Source organism: Haplochromis burtoni, unplaced genomic scaffold (assembly GCF_018398535.1).
Source record: "Haplochromis burtoni strain Fernald_Lab_line unplaced genomic scaffold, NCSU_Asbu1 Contig_1965, whole genome shotgun sequence".
Lineage (NCBI taxonomy): Eukaryota > Metazoa > Chordata > Actinopteri > Cichliformes > Cichlidae > Haplochromis > Haplochromis burtoni.
The window spans coordinates 1-9,624 of NW_024584326.1; the positions used below are offsets into that span (position 1 = coordinate 1).

Consider the following 9,624-nt stretch of genomic DNA (forward strand, 5'->3'; position numbering starts at 1 on the left):
GTACGAAGAACGGGCCCCAGCTCTCAGTGTGACTGAATCCAGAATAAATAAAGTGGTTGTTTTTGATTTCAGGCTACGAGCCACCCCCTACACCTCCACCACCTCCTTCTACACCAATAGCACCTATTATCGTGGGTGTGGGATTTCTTCTTATTGTTGTGATCTTAATTTTGGTATTTGTACGATTCTATCTCAAGAGAGCCAGGAAGTCCAACGTTTCACGTGAGTATCTTTATTACATGACTTAAACACATGGCTTGTTTCACTTTTAATGAATTACTTTAAAAAGTGTAAAAAACCTGCCTGAACATGAGAACATGATCCAGAAAAAGGTGTTTGAGAGTTTTTTTTGCCACAAGAGGGCAGTCTCCAACATACTTACTGAATTCTGAATTCAAATAGTGCCATCACTACTGCTGACAAAACAAGGAACGCATCATCTCATTCAAACATTGCTCACTTTAAAAACTTAGGGAAACATTGTGAAAACTACCCAAACTTGTGCTTGTGTCTTGTATTTCCTGCTCGCATACTCAGGACTGGACTGTTACAAAAAATCAGCCCTTAGTTTTTCTTTTTAATCTCCTTGCTAAAGTTGTTTTTGGGTTAGTTTTTAGTTGAACTGCACTACAGTATGTGACAATTAATAGCTAAACTTTATCTGTTGACAGTGGCTCATGGACAAAGTGGCCATTCATTTTACTTTTGTTGGGACTGCTGTCCCTCCCCCTGCACTTCTCCACGGCAGCCTCCTGTTACTGTGAGGGTTTGTTACTACAGCAGTTGTTGCTGGAACAGCAGCAGCCCCGATAACAAGTGGCCTAATATGATATATTTTGCTGCATTTATTTTTACTTTTCTTTTCCTTTTCTCAGCTTTTCAGCTCCACCTTTTTGCCACTTCGTCCATACTAAATTCTGTTCTGCAAGTTGTGTGAGCACACATGGAAAGTAGGGGAGGGCCTAGTTTAAAGATTTGAAAACAACAACCTGAAAGGAAAATGTAACCCTGTTTTTTCATAACAAAAAGTAATCTTATCTGAACAATAACACTGTTGCTTACATTCAAAGTGCCTGTATCAAAAATGAATAAATTGCCTGCTGACAGTGCTTTTATGGCTGATTCCAGATTAGCGCACCAGTCTTTTTCTGTACCCTGGTACATTGGTACATCACTGGTACATTAACACAGTGCACGGTTGTTATGTACTCTATGAGTAAATGTGTAACACTGTAACCTTTCAGCAAGAATGCTGCAAGACAAAGAAATGGAGTTTGAAAGTGGGGAATATGAAGATGTCACGAACAAAGAAAATGAGATGGAAGACTTAAGTCATGGCAGTGAGTCATTCATTTATTAATTTGTTTATTGATTGATTGATTATTTTTTTCATTCATTCATTCATGTTTTCTAAATACTTTATTGCTTCTGATCACAGTGCCCTTTAAATACTGTACACCATGTTTGTTTGTTGTAGGTCTTGCTACTTCTTATATTTCTGTCCATGGTTATATTTTAAACAAATATTTCTTATCACTGCATATCAATATTCCATTTTTTCTGCTTTTGCAAGTTATTTCTGCTTAATCATACTGTGTCAAGAACAAAACCTTACCTCAGTTAAATCTGGATTTTACCCCATCTGATGTCGTCTCTTTGTGCAGCCCTACTGCTCCCTCCTGCTGACTACTTGAAGGCGCACAATTTCAATTTCACCGTGGACTTGAACAGAGATATAAAACATATATGAAATGAAAAATTATCTTTCAAACTGACTTTCATGGCAGAGATCATTGGTAATAACAGTTAAGCCTCTGGATACAAAGAGCAGCAGTTTTTAGTGAAAGTCTATGGCTGTCAATCTTAAATTACATGGTAGGCCACTTACAGGAACCAGTAAAATCCCGCTTTCTATCAGCCTTAAGAAATGTAACTACACATTTAAAATAATAATAAGGGCAATTTAAATAGTATTTCTTAGTTTTCTGCATGATAAAAAAAGAAATGCTGCCGTAGTAAATGTCCAATTTGAATTGCAATCATCAAATGTGTAATATTACAGAAAAATAGAAAGTTTCTATTAATTCACAGGAAATACCGTGATGGGGTTTTTTTTTTTTTCAATTTAGACCGACTGTAAAAAATGAAATAGTAAATCATAAAGACAGGAACTTCTCTATGATTTAATGGTTTATCTTTTGCAGTACTTAATTCATTTTGTGCAGTATAAACATCCTTGGGGACCTATTTTTCAGCATGAGAAGCTGCAAAAATTAATTAATTAAATAATTGTTTTTATAAAACAATTTGCTTGTCTTAGATTTATCTCAGATTGTTTCCAAGTGGGAGTTCTTTTTAAAAAGCCAACATGATGTAAGTGTTCTCTTGCTATTTTTCATTCAGGAGCCAGATCAGAGGCTGAATTAATCTCAGAGAAGGATGGGCAGAATGTTTCCTCTTATGAGGATGTTGAAGCAGATGAGGCTCGACCCCTGACCTTTCCAGGCACTACTGTCATCAACATCAACACGCATGAAGGTGTCCATAATGAAAGCACTGGGGTTCTAAACTAGTTCGATCACAGTGTTTTCACATTTCAATAACAGTAAATGGCAATTTGGAAAATCAGTGAGTCTAATCTCTGTTTAACACATGTGATCTATTTTTCTTTGTGACAGACGGGGTGACCTACGAAGTGGAAGATCCACAGGAGAATTATGACGACATCGATACAATCCCTGGAACCACACAGACTACAGCGGAGGTCCATGAAAGCCTTGAAACATCACATGACTTAAACTCAGCTGCCCCAGGATTGGTGGAGAGAGATGAGGACTACCTAGAGCCAGATGTGGATGGGTGAGCCGAATGTGGCTTTAGAAACTACTTTTAAAAATCAGTCTCAAAAAGTGGCTCATGTCCAAATTCACCTTCATTTCTCTCAAATAAATATCAAATGAAAAGCAATATTAAAATCTTTAAATTCAACATACATTTACTGAAATGGGTGAAGGAAACTTCCATTTGATGGAGGAACAGTGCAAAACGACTGAAAATCTATCTTTTGATACTGTATAGCAAAAAAACTTAAAATGTACAATGTTTTATAATGCCAGCCGCTTCTTCCTGCTTCTAGTCTATAGGCTTACCTAACTGTCTTGTTACTTTTATATTCAGCATAGAAATGTGTGTAATATCAATATTCTCATCAAACTCTGAGTATAAAAATACAAGTGTATTTCTCACAATATTAAGCTATTGTTCTAAATATAGTATATTCTTTAAAGCATAAATATAAAGAATTCAATATCTTGTGGTTGTCGTCTTTTTGTGATATTGTTTCATTTTTATGCAATGTGTCATTAAATGGTCCAACATGAAATACCAACGCAGTTGGTATTTCTTAACTGGTCTGTTAACAGTTTATCTTAACGATGCTCAACTTGACAAAAAAACAAAACAAAAAAACCCAACACCCAATTATTATTATTATTATTATTATTTTTGATTATTTCCCCCATGACTACAGCTTTTTTGTGGCTAATTTTCACATTCCTGACAACTGTTCATAGTGCACATTTTTCTATAACTCACCCAATTTGTGTATTGTTTGTATTGAGACTTAATTACGGCATGATTAAGGTTGTGATTGATGTGAATGACATGTTTCATCCTGTTTAGCTTCTCTGGGTAGGTACATTTTGTTTTGAAACTAGTCAACAGTAGCATGTGATTAGAAATCTCTGTGAATTATGGATGTACATTGCTAACAGAACTAACTAGCTAGCATGACCATTAGCTACTAACTCATTATTTTGTTCTTACCATGAGTCACTGGAGTGATGAATAACACTGCTTTACTCCCAGAGCTTTAAATTATTGACATTTTTAGGTTTAATAATTAAAGAATATCTAGTGAAGCCTCGGAGACTCTGGGATTTTGGAAATGGCTTAGATGTTGAGTATCAAACTGTATGTTATGTATGCTATATATAGTTTGATACACAGCACAATAAGCCGTTTTATCAATAGGACAACGCTTTAGAGTCTCTGAAGTTCTGAAACTTGTTAAGTTCCATTCTTACAGGTTGTTGACTCTTTCACCAGTGTTTGGGTTGAAAATATTTTGAATACAGTTACATCATCATGCACTTTAATGTTCTCTATTGCAATTTATAATTTTCCCCAGTGGTTAAACTTGGAGCAACTGCTTGCTGCAAATGTTAACATGGGTAAGCTCATCATTGAGGTGCAGCTTTTAGGACATTGACAGATTTACTAAGGCCTGATGAAGCCAGATGTTTGGTCAGAGCAAAGGGCCAGTGAGAAGAGAGCCAAAGGGACTAATTGTAAAGAGCATTCTGTCACAAGCAGGACTGATGTCAGAGGCCTTGCTGAGGAGCCATGATGTAGGATTAAGTCTGCTGTGTAGCTGAAGTTGAAATAGATTCAGCATAGTTGTCTGCAAAGGTCGCAAATCCATTCTGGACTTAAATATTTGTGCAAAGCAAACTTAACCTTGTGTTATACAAATGCAATAAAATGTTATTAGTACATGATAATACAAACTTTTATAGAGTTTGTATGTAAGTTTTCATTTTAATCAATGTATTCAGTTTGAATTAGTTATATATAAACTATATATAAACACGAGCAGAGAAAAGGAAGGAGAATTTTTAAAGATACCTTTATTTTATTTTCCCTACATCGCTCAGGGTGACTTTGCCTCTGTGGATTCCCATTCATTTCCTATGGCGGAACGCCACAGATGTAACAAAGTTGATTAAAACACTCAAAATTCAATGAAAGAGGTGCTCATCGCTTTTAGATGTTCAAGTGCATAGTGTGGAGGATGTCATAAGGCCTCGAGGCAATCGGATGTAAACCCCCCCCCCCATTTATGAGTGTTTCATTTGTAAATTGGTCAGATTTGACCCGAATACAACGGGAAGGTAAGAGGGAGAATAAGCAGATGAATGCATTTTCCTTTTCATAGAATGATACAAATAACCATAATAACTATATAACATATAATCATTAATTGCAGTTAAAAAAGAGTGTGTTTATCCAACACACAGCCTTCTTCAGTTCTTAGGTTTTACATATGACAACAAAAAAGAATCAATTGAATTTCTGCAAGCTATAAAATTAGTTCAGAACATTATATAACATATTATTACACCATGCTACTGTTTATTTCACAAAAACTGAATATAAATATGAAAGCAGTGCATGAAAAACTTCATGACTCCACAGCTTGTAGAACTACCTCATAGCACCAGGAGTAACTTCAACTAATTGTTTTCTTTTTCAAATAATTTACAGTGAAGCGTGATGAGTGCCCCCAAGTGTCCTTTTCTTGAAACATTTTTTTATTTATTTGTGTGTGCATGTGGAGTCCTGCCTGTGCCCCTCAACAATAACATTTAACTATTAATCACAATTTTGCTAAATAAAAGGATGTGCTTGCATCAGTCACATGGTGACCATTAACCAATGCTCACCCTTGACATTAGAGCGCGCTAGCTAGTTAATTGATGATGTGACTGATGTTTTCTGAGGTGTTAGGAGACACACTGTCTGCTCAAATCCAGCTAAATACAGTCAAATTGATTGGGTGGCATTTTATTTCATAACATAGATGGACAGTCACCTAAATATACAGCCAAAGCAACCCAGCAGTTTATTAAAGCAAAGAAGGTCAATATTCTTAAATGGGCAGTCAGTTATTTGATCTTAACCCAATTGAGCATGCATTTCACTTGTTGAAGACTAAACTTTGAACAGAAAGGCCCACTATGTCTAAATAAATAAATAGATCTGGGTAAATTCCTAGATGATTAAACATGCAACTATTATGCTGGTAATAACTGAAATGACTAAAGAAAATCAACAGCCTATTTATGCAAGATAATTCATAATTTTATTTGGGGGGGGGGGGGTTCATTGTAATTATTGTTATTTAACTCTGTCATGCATGAATTATGACAACCTCATTTTTTCTTAAGTATTTTTATTCATCTTTTCATGCCTAAAGATGAATAAAAATACTTCAAAAAAATCCTGATTGAGGTTGTCATAATTCATACATGAAAGGTTTAGAAATGAAAATGTTATTTTTATTTATTACTTTTGAGCCCCTGAAATGAAGAGATTGAGTTAAAAAAAATAGTTTCTCACATTTCGGGGAGGGGGGGTCGAAAACACATATCTTGTGTTTTCGATCTTGTGTGTTGCTCAGTAGCATTCAATATTTATTATTTACAGTTATTTATGCTTATCTTAGTTATTGCTGTGGTTTCCCTACTGTGTTGTTCTGTTCTTGCTTGTTTTCTTTTTTCCCAGCAGGTGATCTAGCAGATTTTTTGTGTCTTTTCTCACTGTCCCTCTTCCCCTCTGTTTTTCTTTCCCTCTCCTTTTCTTCAGCTTCTATTGTCTGTCTTTCCCTTTTCTATCCCCTGGTCATCTTTTTAGAGAATAAACCATTCTGTAGTGACTGATTACAAATGTAGGTACATTTGTAATCACTGCCCCGGGGCAGTGGCCACCCTACCCATTAGCTCACAGCAACAAGGTCCCAGGTTTGAATCATCTGGCCTGCTGGGGCCTTCTTATGTGGGGTTTGTGGTAGCTAATATTGTTTCTTTTTGTGCGGCAGTGTCTAATCTATTTGTTTTAGTTCCTGTTGAATATATTATGTTTTATGTTCTTTTTATAAATTTCCTGAATGTCCTTTCTATCCCTGCTGCTTAACTTATGAATGGAGGGCACTTGTACCACCAGTAATAAAAGTCAGTAAGACCTGTGGTGGACTAGTAGTCAGTTACTCAGGAGGAACAATAAAAAACCTGTTTCCTAAAGTGCTAAAACTATGAATCCTTTCCCAGTCACTCATAATGGTTTTCAAAATATTCATTCACGTGTTTACCAAGGTGTGTATGCTGTAAATCTGAACTTGCTTACTTTGATTGATGTGATATAGATAAACAAAATAAATCAAGTCACAGACTCACAGTCACTGTGAGTGAATGTAGAAAAATTAAATAGGACTATGTTTGATTTCAGGCTATGTGATGACATTTCCACTACAACCAGTGCCCCTTTTCTATATTCATATTACCTGTTATTGTAGGTGTGAGACTTCTTATAGAGACACCGTTTTTGTATATATAAAATTCTGAGTGTTCAAACACCCAAGAAGTCTAAAGTTTCACGTGAATATATTGATTGCATCAGTTAGAATTAACTGACTAATAGCTTGTTTCAGTTTTAATGAATTGCCATGAAGTGTAAAAACCCTTACTGAGCAAAAAGTTTATCCTAATCATCCAAGTTTAAAGTAAAAGTGTGTTGTAGGCTTTTTGCCAGGAGAGGGCAGTCTTTCAACATACTGACTGGATTCTGACTCCTCTGTACTCCTCAGCTTGCAGGCATTTCTAATAATACCTTTACTGCTGATGACTGAACAAACAGCACATCAGGTCAGCCAATCATTTGTTTACTTGATTAAAAATGCAAAAACACAACTGGGAAAATTACCCAGACCTGTGCTTGTGTTTTTTATGTTCTTGTGCTGTGTACTGGTGCATTAGCACAGTGTATTAGTGAAACAGTTGTTATGTACTATATCAGTAAATGTGTAATACTGTAACCTTTCAGCAAGATCGCTGTCAGGGAAAGAATTGGAGTCTAAAAGTGGGGAATATGAAGATGTCTGAAGAAAGAAAATGAGATGCACAACTTCAGTCTGTCATGGCCTGTGGCTGCAGGGTGCGTGTTGTAGAGAATGAAGACCCAAATGCTGACAAGCAGAGGTTAACTTAACAAAAAGTGAGACATTTTGTTAATTAGATTAGATTAGATTAGATTAGATTAGATTAGATTAGATTAGATAGAACTTTATTAATCCCTCGGGTGGGTTCCTCTGGGAAATTCGATTTCCAAAAAAGCACAGCACCGACAGAAGTTACAGAGTTACAGAATATTATATATATATATATATATAGACACACACACACACACACACACATATATATAAATACAGAGACAATATAAATAAAATATACGAAGGGGATAAATAGAATAAATAGGAATAAAAAATAAAAATACAAGTGAATTGCACATTTCAAGTATTGAGGTCAATTGCACTGTTGACTATTTACTTCATGCCGACCACAGAGCTAGCCCTCCTGATCAGTTTCTCCAGCCTGGATGAGTCCTTCTTTGCTGTGCTGCTCCTGTTAGCTGATTACAAACATAAACCAGACAAGAAAGCCAACACTTGGAAATACCTTGACAACATGGAGAAGGATTAACAAACTATCCAACAAAGGGCTGAGAAAGACAGAGACAATGTGCACACTGAAGAGTGACGAGGGAAGTGGAAACACATGGGAAAACAGTAAGAATGCATTAGAAATAACAAGACAAAGGAAGCAAAACTGAACACACTGAACACAGAACAAGTGAATGTCAAAATAAAACAGAAGTACGCAAACACGCAAACACTGACAGGAACACACAAGGGGAGAAACAAGGAAACATGTAAGGGAGACGAAACACATACGTGACTAAGAGACTGAGTCCAAGGGAAGCGAGGAAAACAAACATGAGATGTAGAGGGAATAAACAGAGACGTGACTGGGGAAACATATACACAGAGGACATAACAGACTCTTACAGGAGACACAGGGATGACACAAAGACAAGAAAAAGAAATACAAAAAAACTCACAGACATAAAAGAACTAAACTCCAGGCTAAACTATATAAACGTGAACTTAGAACATCTGCATAATGCAACGGAAAGAATCATGTATACAAAATAAACTAAAAATGCTGAGTCAAAGACCAGTCGTGATTGAGCCAAACCTTGTTGTGATTTGACACTATATAAATAATACTGAATTGAATTTAAAGTGCTACTGCTCCTCCCTGTTGACCACTTGAAGGTACATAATTTCATTTTTGCCTCCATTTTACCTTGTGTCATAACAGAGAAACAGATATGACGTGTAAAATTGATCAATTTGTTCAGTTTTTCTAATCTGCATTTTTTTAAATTTTTAAACATGTTATTGATCAAAGTCAGGAGCTTTGTGTTATTTAAATACTGTACATTATAAAGGTAATTATTATTACCTATATATCTATATATATTATTTAATGTGGTAAGAATAGTGCTGTTAAAATTAACGTATTAACATAGATTAAGCATCATCACAATTAACGCGATAAAAAAAATTAACACTATCAACGCATCTGGAGTGCAGCATGACTCAAAATCCCTGAAATGTTTCTGTCAACGCATTTCGGGCAGTTTGCCCAAATAGTTACCTTCTCACGGAGCATCGGGGGCTCAGTAAGTCTACCTCGGGCATATTGACTGACACAACTGCCAAGTGAATTGCAACAAACTGCAGACCTGTTAATGTTGAGAACACATTTACATAGCTTTGGTTAAGATAAGAAAAGATAAGATAAGATAGGACTTTATTGATCCCACAACGGGGAAATTTTTGCGTCACCTCAGCTCAGGTACAGATATATGAAGGAAATACAATTAAGTACAATCAATGAAAAAAAGGTTCCTCGTTTCAATGACTTGAAGTGCCTCCCCAAGAGT

General features: G+C 35.8%; 1 protein-coding gene across 1 annotated transcript; it reads left to right on the top strand.

The window, feature by feature from the left end:
* Positions 1-72: 72 nt before the first annotated feature.
* On the top strand, positions 73-3,307 carry LOC106632765 (the record flags this gene model as incomplete). Its single annotated transcript, XM_014331317.1, is given in 4 exon segments — positions 73-222; positions 1,245-1,340; positions 2,404-2,538; positions 2,679-3,307. Coding segments are annotated over 4 exon segments (566 nt in total), but the record flags the coding sequence as incomplete, so codon positions are not given.
* Positions 3,308-9,624: the final 6,317 nt, after the last annotated feature.